We start from the raw sequence: 18,459 nt of genomic DNA on the forward strand, positions 1-18,459 counted from the left end.
TAATTTCAATATTTTATATACGCTAGAATATTCCACAGGGTGTTCCAAACTTTGAGGAAAAAACACACTATCATTGTTACACCCGGTATACAATGACACTTACCTGTTTAGCAACAATATTATGACATCGATATTCTTGAAGAATAAAGCTATAACATATTAAAAAATCACTAAAATCGGACAACAGGTTTAGGAAATACGAGACATAAAATATGTCCCATTTTTGAGGTGGTGCGTTAATTTTGATGCTTATAGACGAAGCAACGAAGCACTAAAAAGCCCAAAACCTAGGAATTTTGTGCAGTAGATGAATCGTCATGGAAATTTTTGCATTCGATTGGAGAAAGTGTCAGGCAACTTTGTGAACTAAATTCATTTAGGGCAAAAAATTTTGTGCATAAGAAAATGCATTTTAAAAGTGCATCTCGAAGAGGTGAAAATGAAAAATTTAGAACTTGGGAAATATTGACGGAAATGAGTTGAATTTTTATACTCGGGGGTTTTGGGGATCGCTGAGGACGAATTTCATATCGGCGATGTTCTCCAAGGTACCTGGTGCCCACGGTGGAACTCGTCGCCTAGAGTTATATGTTATAATCATTAAAAATCAGTCAATATCCATTAGTCGGGGGGTTTTTGGGATCGCCGGCCACGAATTTAATGTTGGCGATGGCATCCAAGATACCTGGTGCCCAGGGTGGAACTCGTCGCCTAGAGTTTTTAGTTATAATTAACCAAAATCAGCCAAAACTATTACCCTGGGGGTTTTGGGGGTCGCTGAGTACGAATTTGATGTCGGCGATGGTCTCCAAAGTACCTGGTGCCTAAAGTGGAACTCGTCGCCAGGAGTTTTTAGTTATAATTATTCAAAATTAGTCAAAAACTATTACCCTGGTGGTTTTTAGGGTCCCTGAGAAAGAATTTCATGTCGGCGATGGTGCCCAAGGTACCTGGTGGAACTCGTCGTCTGGAGTTTTATGTCATAATTATTCAAAATCAGTGGAAACCCATTAATCTGGGGGTTTTGGGGGTACGAAGCTTAGTACAAATTTCATGTCAGCGATGGTCTCTAAGTTACCTGGTGCCCAGGGTGAAACTCGTCGCCTGGAGTTTTATGTTGTAACCATTCAAAACCAGTCAATAACCATTACTCGGGGGTTTTTGGGGTCTCTGAGTACGAATTTCATGTCGGCGATGGTTTCCAAAGTACTTGATGCCTAGGGTGGAACTCGTCGCCTGCAGTTTTATGTTATATTCATTCAAAATCAGTCAATATCCATTATTTCGGTGTTTTGAGGGTCGCTAAATATATTTTTCATTAATAATTTTTCTTAAAACACTTTTATATTATATCCTAAAAAATTAGCTATTTAAAAATTATTTTAAAATTTTGTCTCTTTCGAAGCAGTTGTCGTTAAATTTTGACACTAATGACATTTATGAAATTTTGGCATAATTGGTAATTAAGTTATATCAGCGATTTTTTGTGTTTTCTGCGGTATTATTTTAATTTTTAGATTTCTAGTCTGCTTTTATATAAAAAAACAGTGGTTTTTAGAACTCTCTAGCGACGTATATAATGTTGATGGATTACCGTCGAAGGCCGATATGATCAACCAAAAAAGCAGATGTATATGGTGATTATTCTATTGACTTTCTTGGGTGTAAATCTGTCTTTTTATTTTACTGCTCCTGGTTTAAAAACAAAGCATAGTATATGTGTAAATACCTCCAAGCTACACTGTTATGTAGTTCTGTGCTTTTAGAAATTTTTAATTAATTATAAAAAACATCTAAAAAGTGATACCGTATTTTAAAGCAAAGTAAGTTTTTAATGTTAGTGTTTTGAAAAAGTCATATATTTTAAACTTATTAGTTTTGTTAATTATAGAATAAATAATAATATTATAATATCAAGCCGTTTAAGATTGGTATCAAAGGAATTTTCATTATCTACAGTCTATAGTTGCGCTGTGTTATAATTTTGGTTTTCGAAATTGCGGAAGAGAGAAATTTGTGTAACTTCAATTAAGTAAATATATTTTTTTATTTTATTTTACTTTTTTATTAATTTTTTCATTATATTATACAAATAAATTGATTATGAATACGTGCACTAACATTTAATTTAACACGTATTTTTTAGATTATTGTATACCTACCTTGAAGACAATCGCCAACATTAAATTGGTGCCCAGCGACCAGTAAAACCTTCATAGTAATGGTTATTGACTGATTTTGTATGATTATACCATAAAACTCCAGGCGACGAGTTCCACCCTGGGCACCAGGTACCTTGGAGACCATCACCGTCATGAAATTAATGTTCAGCGGCCCCCAAAACTCCCCGAGTAATGGTTTTAAATGATTTTTAATAATTATAACATAAAACTCCAGACGACGAGTTCCACTTTGGGCACCAGGTACCTTGGAGACCATCGAACACATGAAATTATTGTTCAGCGACCCCCAAAATCCTCAGAGTAATGGTTATTGACTGATTTTGAATGATTATAACATAAAACTTCAGGCGACGAGTTCCACCCTGGGCACCAGGTACACAGGAGACCATCGCCGTCATAAAATTCGTGCTCAGCGACCCCCAAAACTCGCCGCGTAATGGTTTTAAATGATTTGGAATAATTATAACATAATACTCCAGACGACGAGCTCCACCCTGGGCACCAGGTATCTTGGAGACCATCGACCACATGAAACTCTTGTTCAGCAACCCCCAAAACACTCAGAGTAATGATTATTGACTGATTTTGAATGAATATAACATAAAACTCCAGGCGACGAGTTCCACCCTGGGCACCAGGTATCTTGGAGACCATCGCCAATACTAAATTCGTGGCCGCCGACCCCAAAAACCCCCCGAGTAATGGATATTGATTGATTTTTAATGATTATAACGTAAAACTCTAGGTGACGAGTTCCACCGTGGGCACCAGGTACCTTGGAGACCATCGACGATATGAAATTCGTGCTCAGCGATCCCCAAAACCTCCGAGTATAAAAATTCAACTCATTTCTGTCAATATTTCTTAAGTTCTAAATTTTTCATTTTCACCTCTTCGAGATGCACTTTTAAAATGCATTTTCCTATGCACAAAATTTTTTGCCCTAGATGAATTTAGTTCACAAAGTTGCCTGACACTCTCTCAAATCGAATGCAAAACGTTACATGACGATTCATCTTACTGCACAAAATTCCTAGGTTTAATGCTTCGTTGCTTCGTCTATTAGTGTACATTGTAAATTATGATTCGGGAGTGCTCCTAGTAGCGTAGTAGCATTTAACGTGTCTTAGTTTATTTATTTCTACTGCATCTTGATTATAAATTTAGTATAGTGAGCAAAATAATAGTGTGCTTTACGAAGTCGATATAACAACAGGATTTTGAAGATGCGCAATTGGAAGATTGGGTGCATTTTGCAAGTATCAAGCTACGATTGCACACTTTTTTAATATATCTTTTTTCAACGTTCAACCTCAATAACATTGATGGAAATAATATTAGAGAAGATATTATTTTAAACAAAAATGAAACAGCTGAACAACAAGGACTTTCTTTTGCAGATTTATTAATACCCTACAAGATAAAAATGTAACATTTGGAACTGATTCATCAACGTTAAAATTATTGCAGGAAAGATTATCCCATATTAAAACCAAATTGGCTTGGGAAAGCTTTAATAAACACGGCAGGAAGTTCCTCGGCAAGGCGATTTGGACACAAGGCCAATATAAGAGTTCAACCAACATCAATCAGCCGAAGAAATATGGGAGTTACTAGAGGGTCAAAAAGATTACCATTTGGACGACCACCTAAAGATGAACCTTCTAAAAAATATTAAAAAGGCGTCACAAACTTTCGTCCAACATCGCATCAAACAAATGCAACTAAACATGGGGAAGGACATTGGATTTCGCATACATATTACATTTAAAACATTTAATTTTTGTTCATTAATTATGTAAATATATTTTGTTTTATTTCCTATTGGATTGACTTATTCTTTTAATTCTTTAATAATACAGTATACTCTCTGTATAACGAACACGGGTATTACGAGGTTTCGCTTATAACGAGATACATTAGGTGTCCCATGAAATTCCTATTGAACTATAACCCTCTATAATAAGGCATATTTGGTTATAACGAGATAAAATGAGATAGAAGAACATGTATCTTTATCTATTTTTTCGCGGTTATGGCTATAAATAAATACCCCAGCTGCCTGTATACAGAAATGTCTAAAATCTGTGTGCCTATTGAGGCCAGTGATGTAATAAACTTCATCACCTGTCAACTTCTTCCTGTTTATCCACCGACTCTTTTTCAAAAGCGTCATTCAAACAATATTTAGCACCTTATATTGGTCGGAATGCCTTCATTATAGGAAGTTAATGTCTTAGAAAACTACATATTCATATAAGCATGCACAAAATTATTGTTGGCTGATATAAAGAGATCGGCTTATAACGAGGTAATTGGTCTGCCATTTCAGTTCTCGTTATAGAGGGAACCTACTGTATTAACAAATATTTTAAAATCAATCTCCTTTTAACTGACGTTAATAAAAGTCTACTTTGGTCTAGGAATATTTAACATTCCGTATATGAATTTCGCACCAAATAATATTCCATATACGTGTTTGGCACCTCACCGCCTATTGGTTGAAATATGACCGCGTGCCGCAAAGAACCAATAGAAAAGTCCTAGGTGCCAAATACATATACGGAATGTTTAGATGCCTCCCGAAGTGCCACATCTCGTTTTTTTACTTACTTCTTTTTAAGTGTAAAAATGCTTTGAACCTTAGTTTAAATGCGTAGAAGAATATGTTGATATTCAAGGAGACAAATTAAAAGTATAGCAAATGTTAAAGTGACGGCATTTCTAAAAGATGTATTATTCTATAAGAACTTCTAAGAAGTTCTTACAAGTTAATTTTAAAATCAAATTTATCTTACTTTCTCTTTACAGCTTTGAATATATAATGCATTGCAAATATTGATAACATTGAATAAAAATATTTATCTACGACTATTAATTTATGTGTTAATTAGTCCACTGCCTATGAACGTTTAATAGTATTCGATTGCTGATGGACTGTATATATCATTTAACTTATATATTCGTGTTAAAACTCATACGCTTTGAATTGAATTTTAGTTATACCCCAGAAAAATTACTGGGCGCTACTTTTCACCTGGAATATGAAAAATCAAAATTTTTACTGCTCATTCTCTTCATAAGGTCTCAAATTTCATGCTTTTAAAAAATATATTAATTTTTAATTATTTATTTACAAATTATTGATGCAGAATGAAGTACCATTTTTGCTTTATAAACAATTAAATTATCTGTGACGTTTTAACCTTTACAAAAAAAATAAAAGACACCATCTGAAAGGTTCACATCTTAAAAAAAATCGTCAAGATGTGTTTTTTTAATAATTTTTAAAAATCCACCCCAAAGAGGTTTTTTGTAATACTGGCTGATGTGACCTCAGACGTATTTGGCCAATTAGCATTAATTTCCAAAATAAATTTGCGCCAATAAGTAAATCTATGGGATCTGGTTTGTTAAATTCACAGAAATTTCGCATTTTTTCTTAATCTAGGATTTTCTGATATTAAGACCTACCACGGAGATGGTGATGTAATATAATAAGTAATGTAAATAATGGTGAATATAAGATTCTTAATTGTATGTCAAAAAATGCGCAATACCTACCTCTTAAAACCCACCAAATTTCATTTGCATGTCTCAACCGGTTTTAGATCAATAAATAAATCGTCAGTTTGTAAGAAAAATTTCTACACCCCGTACCTCGGAAACGAAACATTTGTGGACATGCGTTTATAAAGCAAACTGTCATTCCTTTTTCATGCAGAATTACCACTTAAAGTTTGTCGCACACCCTGTATTGATGAAAAACATGGCTAGTTGTTAAAGTACCTAACTTTTTTATTATCCAACATAAGCGATTGAATCAAAAAACAGAATGTTAAGAAAATCTGATGCTACAGTTGGGTTTTAATTTCAGTATTTTATAAATGCTAGAAATGTCAATTTCATTACAATCAATTGTGACGTATTTCCATATAAACATAATATTTAAACGATTTAGATTTTGGATTTGTTTTTATCAGAAGTAGAGATATAGCCTGAAGAGGTATCACGTTTAAATTCCATTGTTTCCAGCACATCAGCCTTTGAATTTAAAAATACATATTTAAATCTCCCACTGTTAGATATTGTATTTTCGATATAATTCTTCCCACTCTCGCGCCGTTTTATTAGATATATTTTTTAAGTTACTACATAGATTATTAAAGTCTCCAATGTTTAATGGGTTGGTTTAATTCTTTTAACGGTTTTAATGTTTTAACATTTAAGCAAAAAAAGCGACATTTTTTCATTTATTTCAAGTTGGTGAAAAAACTACCCATTTCTTGAACTTTCTTGAAAATACTTGCTCTTTAAAATGAGTTTTCTAAATTAAAAAATGTTTATTTGCGAATTAAACTCAAAAGTAAGCAGTTTTTAATTGTTTATAATTATTAAAATAAACAATAAAAATATTTAAAACATAAACTTACGTGCATAGAAATCCGCCCACTTATAAACCTGTTGTCCGATTTAAGTGACTTTTTTAATATGTTATAATATATAGCCTGATTCTTTAACAATACCGCTGTAATAATTTTATTGCTAAACAGGTAAATTTTCACTGTATACCGGGTGTACGAATCAAACTGTTTTTTCTCAAAGTTCACCACACCCTGTGGAATATTCTAGCATTTATATAATACTGAAATGAAAACCCAACTATAGCCTCAGGTTTTCTTAACATTGTGTTTTTTTATTCATTCGCTTATGTTGGGTAATAAAAAAGTTAGGTACTTTAACAACTAGACATGTTTTTCATCAATACAGGGTGTTTCTAAATAAGTGCGACAAACTTTAAGGGGTAATTCTGCACGAAAAAATAAAGACAGTTTACTTTATAAACGCAGGTCCGCAAATGTTTTGTTTCCTAGATACGGGATGTTGATTTTTTTCTTACAAACTGACGATTCATTTATTGCTTTAAAACCAGTTAAGATATATTGGTTCTACATCATCTGGACCATCTCAGAGTGGTTGGGGGTAGATACCCCCTACGATAGGGGTTGATGCCCGCCGATGTTTTCTGTGTATATAAATAAAAGAGAAAGTGTTGATATTATTTATGCTGAGTCGGCTTTGGCCATGAATTAGGAATATGTAATATGGAATCGCTGACACAGCCGGATTGACAACTGGTACACTTGTGTGGAGTAATCCTTGGTCACGTAATGTGTATAATAAACAAACGTGTGTTTGTTTACCAAGGACATTTAAATTTTAAAAGAATGTGTCTTGCTCTTAATTGGATGCTTAATAATGGATGCTGTGAATCCCAATACAGAGATATGCAAATGAAATTTGGTAGGGTTTAAGAGATAGTTATTGCGGATTTTTTGACATACAATTAAGAATTTTATATTCACCATTAGCGTGCATACGGGTAATATGACCGATCATATTACCCGTATGCACGCTAATGGTGAATATTAAACTTTTAATTGTATGTCAAAAAATGTGCAATAACTAAGTCTTAAAACCCACCAAATTTCATTCACATATCTCAACCGGATTTAAATCAATACATAAATCGTCAGTTTGTAAGAAAAATTTCGAAGCGTTTGCGAACATACGTTTATAAAACAAACTGTCATTACTTTTTCATACAAAATTACCTCTTAAAGTTTGCCATACTTATTTAAAAACACCGTGTATTCCTAACTTTTTTATTATCCAACATAAGCGAATGAATCAAAAAAGAGAATATTAAGAAAACCTGAGGCTGTAGTTGGGTTTTAATTTCAGTGTTTTGTAAATGCTAGAATATTCCACAGAGTGATGCGAACTTTGAGAAAAAACAGTTTGCTTCGTACACCCGGTAGACAATGAAAATTTACCTGTTTAGCAACAGTATTATGACAGCGGTATTGTTAAAGAATCAGGCTATAACATGTTCAAAAAATCACTTAAATCGGCCAACAGGTTTAAAAAATACGAGACATCAAAAATGACCAAATTTTTAAGTGGGCGGATTTCTACGCACGTAAGTTTATTTCACAATGAGTTTTTATTTAGTTACTATGTGCAAAAGATTTGCCCGATCAGTCGAGTAGTTTTTAAACAATTCGATTTATTTATACCATTTGAGAAAAAAGGCAATTTTTTCAAATGGATGTACATGTGCTTTGTCAATATTTCGAAGGGCTTTTTGGCCCCAGTCTCTTCGTAAGGTCTCAGATATTTATGTACATATTTAAAAAAGTATATTCATTTTTAATTGTTTACTTACAAATAATTCATGTAGAATGAGGTACCATTTTTCGCCTTAGACAGTTACTTAAATTATCTGCACCGTTTTAACCTTTACAAAAAACAAAATACACCAGAGGTTCTCAATATGTGGTACATGTACCACTGGTGGTACATATCATTATTGGCGGTGGTACACAAAACACAGAAAAAATTAAAATAGTAGTACTTAGTAAGTATTGATAATATAATTTAAATATATAGGTGGTATCAAAAATAATAAAAATAACTGTAGGTGGTACATCACTCAAAAAAGTTGAGAACCGCTGAAATACGCAATATGAAAGGTTGTGAAAAAACACATATTTTAAAAAAGAACAATTGACATCGCAATTGTTTAAAAACATTAGGAGCTGAAATTTCTGCAGTTTGTCAATAAAGTTTCATTTTTTTTACACATACATAATCGATTGCCTCTTATATCCATATTTGTCGAGGTTTCTTCCTTTATATGATACTATCTGCAAATTTGCGCCACTTCTTCCTATCTGCTGCTAAAACTTTTGCTTCTTGCCAGGATGTTCCTCTTTTCTTAAGTATTTCGTTTACACTAGTGTTCCAGCTTTTCCTTGGTCTGCCTCTCGAGCTTTTACCCACTGCTTTGGCCTCCCATGCCATTTTCACTTGTCTGTCACCACTAATTCTTATCATGTGTCCAGCCCATTTTAACTTCTTTTCTTCAACTTTTTTCTTTTATTTTTCTTTTTAGTTTCATTTTTGTATTTAAAATTTTATAAAGTTTAATATAAGCATAATTAACATTGTGAAAACTTGTTAAAGTTGGTAAATCAAAATAAACTGAACAATTTTTAAACAAGTTATAAAAAATTCCTTTTTTCACTTTGATTTGTTGTACCAACTAGCACCCTAATACTGGTTATTGTAATTATTTCAGCATTTAATTTTGTCGTACCGGAGACTTGAGGATGCACAGTAAATTATAGTATGCGAAACCGGTCGTCCATAGTAGAATAAATTGATTGTAAAGGAATGAACAGATTGCTGCGATTTAATCGCTGCGTCGAAGACACGATTTATCACGCAATATAAGCGACAGCGTTTTTTCATGTCATGAACATGTCATGTTGCGATAGTCGCTGTGACGACGGCGTGTTTTGTCTAATTGATCACTTGAACCGACGACTACAGCAAGTCTGGAATGGGTTCTTCAGAATCGGAGGAAAATTTGATCTTGCTAGTTGCTTTAGCATAATAAATAATAATAAAATAAATCAAATCTAAATTAAAATACTTGGTAAAATACGAGATTCTTTGATCTCTTGGCCTATTTCATCCCATAATTTATCCTTCTTTCTGATGTTTTTATAATCCTGCGTTAACAAAATATAACGCAGTACTAACGTTATATCTACGAGATATCGTCGCACCAATGTGTTGGTTCTCTTTAATCGCCGTTGCCGTTTATCGCAGCAATCTGTTCATTCCTAAAGGGGCTATCCTAGTGTAAAAGTACGAAATGCATATACTTTTTTTGGGAATTTCTAAAATAGAAAGTACTGTACCAATTGTTTTGAAAATTTGCATTAGCATTTATTATAAAAAGAAGTACATGTAAAACAATTTTTATAACAAAATTGAAAATTAAACGATTTATGCGCCATTTACTGGCACCGTGAAAATAAAAACATAGCTCCCCTGCTGCAGTGATTGGGACTAATAGAGATTCTGAAACATAAAATTTTAAAGTGATTATTGAAATGTAAGGTATTTCCTATACATACCATCAACTAGGATTTTTGAAAAATATTAAAATTTGGAAAAATGACGCAGTGTTGAAAAAAAATTTTAAAATTAGCTAAAACATTTTCAGTTTCAAACACCGCCAAATTGACATTTTTTATCCGATCAAAAAACCCCTAGTTGATGATATAGAAAATAACTTATATTTCAATAATAACTTTGAAATTTTATGTTTCGGGATCTGTATTAGTCCCAATCACTGCAGGAGTGTATGTTTTTATTTTCACGCTGCCAGTAGATGGCGCACAAATCGTTTAATTTTGAATATTTTTTTATGAAAATTGTTTTACATGTATTTCTTTTTATAATAAATGCTCATGCAAATTATCAAAACAATTGGTACAGCACTTTTTATTTTAGAATTCCCAAAGAATTATATGAATTTCGTACTTTTACACTAGGATGTCCCGTAAGTCTTTTTATTCATTTCTCTTTATCTAAATTGAAATGGACTCAAATAGGCAACATATTCAACATTTGAGTATTTTTTAAGTTTATTGTAGCGTCTGCATATAATTTCTAGACGCACTATACCCTAGTTATAAACAAAATCGAAAGTTATATTTATTCGCTGATCAATATTTGCAATGTTTAGAATGATTTTTGGTGTTCAACTTACCTTGAGTTATCATCATCGTCCTTGGGGGCGTGGATTTCAGAAGTGTGAGGTTCTGAAGCTTCTGCAATAGGCGGTTGGTCCTGACCATCAGTAGGATTATCGGTGTCTGACTTTCTTAATTTTGGAATACTGGATCCCAACCAACCTCCAATACCCTCAACCTTGTTTTTCACATTTGAAAACATCTCTAGCTTTCCTCCTCCACCGCTTGCTTTAGTTGGACTGAGATTTTAAAATTGTTAGCATATTTTATTATATAATAAAAAACAATGCAATTGAACCATTCTTCTATTATTCTCACCAAAATTATATACATATATTAACAAAAATTAATAAGCTTATTTATTTAAAAGCGCCGTTTAAATCAGTCACCCTTGTTTTTCCACCACAGGGGTGTAACACTAGTTCGCCTCCACGTGGTGCACCCTGGGTAACGCTAAATGAACTAGCAAAAGTTGGCGACAGACGAACGAAAAAAAATTCCTGCCAACATTACAGATCACAAACAGAAATCTTCTTCAGAAAGGTTCTTCTAAGAACCAACTGACTAGAGATATCGGACCGTGTATCCGAGTCTGTTACCTTAACATCGAGGGCATAAGCAAAGCAAAATGCCAAGTGTTGCAAAAAATCCTACACGATAACGACATTGACCTGGTTGCAACACAAGACACCCATATTAAAGACAAAGTCCAGCTGGATTTAAGGGGAAAGATACCTGTCTACGATTTACTGGGAGCCACTTACGATAAATATTACGGCGACGCAACATAATATATATTCGCAGCAATATATAAAATGGTTTCCTGCTTTCTGCTTCCAATGAAAATAATATACATGAAGTGGTCACCAAAATTGGAGAAATTACCGTAGTTAACATATATAAACCTCCAGCCACTACATGGAACCCAGAAGTGCTAAAGACTCATCCACATCCTACTATATACATCGGCAACTTCAACAGCCACCACGAAATGTGGAAGTACACCACCAATAATGAAAATGGGGAGGCACTAGTAGAATGGTCCGAAGAGCAAAACACATATTAAGTTTTTGATACCAAAGACAGAGGAACATTTAAATCCGCTAAATGTAGAAAAGAATATAACCCAGACCTATGCTTTGTCTCAAATGATACCAATGACAGACCACTAACAACTGGGAGAAGTGTCCTTACAGACTTACACATACTCAACATCGTCCTGTGCTTATCACCATCGGAATATCAATCCCAATAATTAGATCATATCCTCGACCCAGGTGGAATCTTAAAAAAGCAAACTGGAAGAAGTTCTCTGAACAACTAGACTGGACCTTGATCTGGGTCCCTCCAACCAGCAAACATTACGAGAGATTTGCGGGTGCAGTAATAAGCGCTGTCAAGAAAAACATCCCTAGGGGTTATCGCAAAGAATATGTGGCCGGATGGACTGAAACATGTGAAGACTTACACGCGCAGTTTCTCGAAAGTGGTGACCCAGAAATGGCCGAAGAGCTTTTACATAACATCGATAACGCTAGACGTCAAAAATGGATAAAGACTGTCGAAAACCTTGACTTCAAAATGAAGCAGGCAGGCATGGTCCCTGTTACGGAAAATTGGAGGAGCTAACCAGCTGGAATTCAGAGAGTCTAAAATGTCTCCTAACAAGGTTGCCTCCCATCTCCCATATAGTATTTCTATCCAGAGCTCTACGAGATCGAGCACATACTACCAACGTAAAAAGAGACTTAAGGGCATTAAAACAAACGAACAGAACGGAATCTGAATATTCAGCAAGAATTCTTAAACATGAAATCACACATGCGCTGAAAGAGATGAAATCAGGTAAAGCACCTGGGTTTTATGGTATCCATCCTGAATTCTTGATACACAGTGGTGCATACACGAAACAGTGGTTTGCAATGTTCTTTATACTTCAGTCAGGCAACATTCCTTTCTCACTTAAGCGAACAAAGATAATTGCAATTCCGAAACCGAGCAAATCAAACGATAAGCCAGAAAACTACCGTCCCATAGTTCTACTCAGCATGGTATACAAACTATTAGAAAAGCTTCTCCTCAACAGAATTAGGCACAGGATACTAGAAAACGTCCCCACTGAACAAGCTGGCTTTCGCCCTCATCGGAGCTGTACGGACCAAGTGCTGTCATTAACAACTTTTATAGAAACTAGTATTTAAAAGAAACAAAAAACAGCAACAGTATTCATAGATCTAACAGCAGCATATGGTACTGTTTGGATACAGGGATTAATACATAAACTGGCCCGTATTATCCCCTGCAGAAAGATAATTAACCTCATTGACAATATGCTTACAAACAGAGCCTTCGAGGTAATAATCGGAAAGGAGATGAGTAGACAAATGAAACTTAACAATGGCCGTCCACGGGGTTCTGTCCTTGCCCCTTTACTTTTCAGCCTCTATATTGCTGACATGCCTGAAACCGAATCTCGGAAGTTTGGATATGCTGACGAATGGACCCTTGCAACAAGCCACCAATCTTTAGAAACTACAGAAATCACTCTCACGAATGACCTATCCATCCTCAGCGAATACCTTAAGAAATGGAGACTACAACCAAGTACTACAAAAACTGAGGTATCAGCTTTTCATCTTAACAACAGGCTGGCAAACAGAGAATTGCAAGTGTATTTTTATAACAAACTGTTAAAACACAATAAATACCCGAAATACCTTGGGGTTACTGTAGACAGAACGCTCACATTCAGAGAACACCTGACGAAAACAGCAGCAAAACTGAAAACACGCAACAATATAATACAGAAACTCTGCGGCACTACATGGGGGTCCACAGCATCAATTCAAAATATTTATTTATAAATACATGTACACAATGGTATCTTACAATTAGTTTTCACTATAATATATACATTATATAAATCTATTAGTAGAATTAAAGATCCTCTGCTCTTGGCCTGGTATATCCGGTGGCAGAATACTGTGCACCAGTTTGGCTAAATAGCAAGCATACCCACCTGGTCGACACTCAACTAAACCGTCCTATCCGTATAATAACGGGCACAATTAAGCTCACCCCTACAATGTGGCTACCTACCCTTAGTAATATAGCACCCTCCAACCTACACCGCGAACATGCATTGGTTAAAGGATATAACAAAATAATGGACAGTCGCCAGCTTCTAGTCCACAACGACAACCCCGACATTCTTGGAAACCGTCTCCGATCCAGGTTACCCCCTCTAAAATCTGCTCAAGCGCTGCAGCAATCCAATTTTGACTTAAATACTCGATGGATAGAAGATTGGGAAAGCAAGATAGATCCGCATTACCATAGTCTACAGGACATCATAGAAAAACCTGGCGAAATTGAACGTCCCCGTAAGATTTAGGTAGCCCTTAATCGAATTAGAACAAACTGTGGAAGATGCGCCGACTCCCTCTACAGATGGGGTAAACTTCCCTCGCCTTCTTGTGACTGTGGCGCTGCAAGACAGACGATCAGACACAGTTCAGGACTGCCCAAGCAGAGCATACACAGGCGACCCTATAGACTTTGTAATGGCAACCAAAGGATCAATCGAATATACAGGGTGTAACAAAAATGCAGGTCGTAAATTAGATCACATATTCTGGGACCAAAAATAGTTCGATTGAACCTAACTTACGTTAGTACAAATATGCACATAAAAAAAGTTATAGCCCTTTGAAGTTACCAAAATGAAAATCGATTTTTTCCAATATATCATAAACTATTATAGATTTTTTTATTGAAAATGGACCTTTGGCATTCTTATGGCAGGAACATCTTAATAAAAAATTATAGTGAAATATGTACACCACATACAAATTTTATGGGGGTTTGTTCCCTTAAACCCCCCCCCAAACTTTTGGGTACGTTCCCAATTAAGTTATTATTGTGATACATTAGTTAAACACAATGTTTTTAAAACTTTTTACCTCTTAGTATTTTTTCGATAAGCGAGTTTTTATCGAGATGCGGCTTCTTTTTTAATATGTTTACATAAAATTTTTATGGGGGTTTTGTTCTTTTAAACCCCCCAAATGTTTGTGTACATTTCAATTAAACTATTATTGTTGTACCACTAGTTAAACACAGTGTTTTTAAAACTGTTTTGCCTCTTATTAGTATTTTATCGATAAGCGACCTTTTATCGAGATGGAGCTTCTTTTTTAATATGTTTCAAAATATACCTAAAAATGTAAATTATAAATAAATTTTCAGATTATTAACAGGTCTCTATAACCATACCGGGTGGTGAATCGTAAAACGGGCCATAGGAAACTCAATGTAAAATTCTAAACTGGTGAATTCCTGCTTCCCTAATTATTTCACATCAAAAGTCATCAGAGAATATTTGTAGAGGATTGAAATCTGTATTAAAATAAAAAGTTAAAATTGTTCTACGATTTAAACGCATTCCAAAATTTTGAAAAATATAATACATTTGGGAGTTAAGGCACCGCACCGAGCTAACTCCTTGGTACTTATAAAACACGTACAATGTTAAAAAGCCTAACCAAAGCCTCGCTCCCGAAAAACACCAGAAATCATGTCAGAACTCAAAAATGCAGAGATAGATATCGCGGTGCTTACGGAAACTAAAAAGAAGGGTAGCGGTTCCGAAAAGTGGGGTCACTATGACCTGTTCTATAGTGGAGTAACTAACGACCAAAGAGCACAACAAGGAGTTGCTATTGTTATTGGCAAAACTTTAAGAAGATATATTACCTCTTTGGAAGCAATTAATCAAGAGGTTTAAAAAAATGAACATCACGATAAAAGGAAGCAGAATAGCCATACTAGGAGTATATGGAATTAATGAGAACGCATTGATCAACAATAAAGATGAATTCTTCGAACAACTGATGATGAAATTATAAAAGTAGGAACATCTAGGGAGATCATACTTCTAGGAGATTTCAATAGCAGAGTTGGACGGGAATTGAACAACAAAGTGGTAGGAGCACACGGTGAAAATACCGGAAACGATAATGGAACCAGATTAATAACAACATGCACACAAAATAACTTAAAAATATTCAATTGATTTTATCCACACCGTGATATACATAAGTACACCTGGATACAACAGACCAGAAATCTGAAATCTATAATAGATTATAGCGTTGTAAGACAGAGAACTGCAATTAAAATACAAGATGTGCGAGAAGCCAGAGGGCCATCATGTGGCACCGATCACCATCTAGGTACTAAAAGTTAAAGCGGTACTCCCAAACAGATATGAAAAAGAAAAAGAGCACATCGAGTCAAACCAGTTAATAAAACAAGTACGGTACAATCTATACAGTCTAAACCATGAGAGTGTAAAGCTACTGTATAAAAAACGTTTAGACGAAAAATTAGAAAGGGGTAGTTTTGAAAAATCCCTCAGAAATGGTTGGTGTCCACCTTTGTAACAATACCAAAAACAATCTATAATAGATTATAGCGTTGTAAGACAGAGAACTGCAATTAAAATACAAGATGTGCGAGAAGCCAGAGGGCCATCATGTGGCACCGATCACCATCTGCTAAAAGTTAAAGCGGTACTCCCAAACAGATATGAAAAAGAAAAAGAGCACATCGAGTCAAACCAGTTAATAAAACAAGTACGGTACAATCTATACAGTCTAAACCATGAGAGTGTAAAGCTACTGTATAAAAAACGTTTAGACGAAAAATTAGAAAGGGGTAGTTTTGAAAAATCCCTCAGAAATGGTTGGTGTCCACCTTTGTAACAATACCAAAAACAATATACGTCAAAGATTGTTCGGACTATAGGACAATATCACTAATAAGCCATACCCTCAAAATATTTCTAGAGGTGATTCATGGAAGATTATACAGAAAGCTAGAATATGATATGGATGATACCCAATTTGGGTTCCGCAAAGGACTTGGAACAAGAGAGGCATTGTTTACGTTTAATGTCCTCTCTCAAAGATGCTTAGATATGAACCTGGATATTTATTCCTGTTTCATCGACTTCGAAAAAGCGTTCGACAGGGTCCGACATGAAAAACTAATAGAATTATTGAAAAACAGAGATATAGACAGACGAGATTTACGAATTATCATCAATCTGTATTGGAATCAAAAGGCCAATATAAAGATAGAACAACAGGAGTCCGAGAATATTGATATAAAGAGAGGAGTAAGACAGGGTTGTGTTCTATCGCCGCTACTGTTTAACCTGTACAGTGAAGCCATATTTCAGGAAGCGATAGCGGAGCTAAGTGATGGAATCTCTATAAACGGAACAATAGTAAATAACATAAGATTCGCTGATGACACCGTTATAATGGCAGACACCCTGGAATCACTACAAGAATTGCTAAATAGAATTAACGATTATTGCATTCGATACGGACTAAAAATAAACAAGAAAAAAACTAAATTTATGATTGTCTCAAAAAGAGAACATGGAAATGAAAGGTTAATGATAGAGCAAACCCAAATAGAAAAAGTTAAGACATACAAATATCTGGGAACCTGGGTTGATGACAAAAATGACCAAAGCAAAGAAATTAAAGTCCGAATTGAAACTGCAAGGCAAGCATTTATAAAAATGAAGACACTGCTTACAAACAAAGACCTTCAGTTGCCTCTCAGATTGAGGGCTCTAAGATGCTACATATTTTCTATATTGCTATACGGAATGGAAGCTTGGACATTGAAGAGACAACACATAAGAAGAATAGAAGCGTTCGAAATGTGGTGTTACAGAAGAATATTGAAAATTCAGTGGGTTCAAAGGATTACCAATGTTGAAGTGCTACGACGTTTAAATAAGGAGTTAAAAATTATGAAAAGTATAAAAACTAGAAAACTGGAATATTTGGGTCACATTACCAGAGGAGAAAAATATGAGTTGCTGAGAATTATTATGCAAGGAAGGATCCAAGGAAGAAGAGGCACAGGAAGAAGACGCATCTCCTGGCTGAGGAACCTTAGAGAATGGTTTAACTGTAGTTCATTACAACTATTCAGAGCAGCAGCCAACAAAGTGACCATAGCCATTATGATATCCAACCTCCGATAGGAGAGCGAACTTTAAGAAGAAGTTTTGAAAATACCGAAGAACACTACGAACACATCAAACAGTCCATTCATTTGGCAGCAGAAGAAGCACTGGCGAAATGTGACGAAAACCATAAAGGAATAAAACCGTACTGGTGGGACGAAGAAGTAGAAAAGGAAATTACAGATAAACGTCGGAAATACCAAACATTCCTATCAACAAAAACAGAAAACGATAAAATAATTTACAAAGAAGCCCAAGCCAAAGTAAGAAAGAAGATAAATCAAAAAAAGAACGAATCATGGGAAAAGAACTGCCAAAAAATCAACACTTACATAGGAGGTAGAAGAAGCATAGAGAGTTGGAGATTAATTAAAAATATGAGAACTAATAAGAAAAAAGATGTTATATCACCAATAACAACGGAAAAATGGGAAAAATATTTCAAAAAATTACTAACAGAACAAAGAGCAGAATTTGTTAACATAGAAGACAACACGAAAGGTATACATATAAATTCATCACGATTACAAATAAGTAAATCAGAGATGGAAGAAATAACCAAATCCCTGAAAAATGGAAAGTCCCCTGGTCCTGGTGACATCCCTGCAAAATT

At 34.7% G+C, this 18,459-nt stretch overlaps 1 protein-coding gene across 4 annotated transcripts in view; it reads right to left on the reverse strand.

Moving 5' to 3' along the window:
- LOC114336211 (synapse-associated protein of 47 kDa) overlaps nucleotides 1-18,459 on the reverse strand; it is a 161,356-nt gene that overhangs the window by 116,831 nt on the left and 26,066 nt on the right. For all 4 annotated transcript variants that reach the window (XM_050663315.1, XM_050663318.1, XM_050663316.1 and 1 more), the window contains exon 2: nucleotides 10,813-11,034. In XM_050663315.1, coding sequence (XP_050519272.1) covers nucleotides 10,813-11,034 — 222 coding nt within the window. The remainder of the gene's footprint in view (nucleotides 1-10,812; nucleotides 11,035-18,459) is intronic.

The sequence above is a fragment of the Diabrotica virgifera genome, chromosome 10, assembly GCF_917563875.1.
Source record: "Diabrotica virgifera virgifera chromosome 10, PGI_DIABVI_V3a".
In the NCBI taxonomy this organism is placed as follows: domain Eukaryota; kingdom Metazoa; phylum Arthropoda; class Insecta; order Coleoptera; family Chrysomelidae; genus Diabrotica; species Diabrotica virgifera.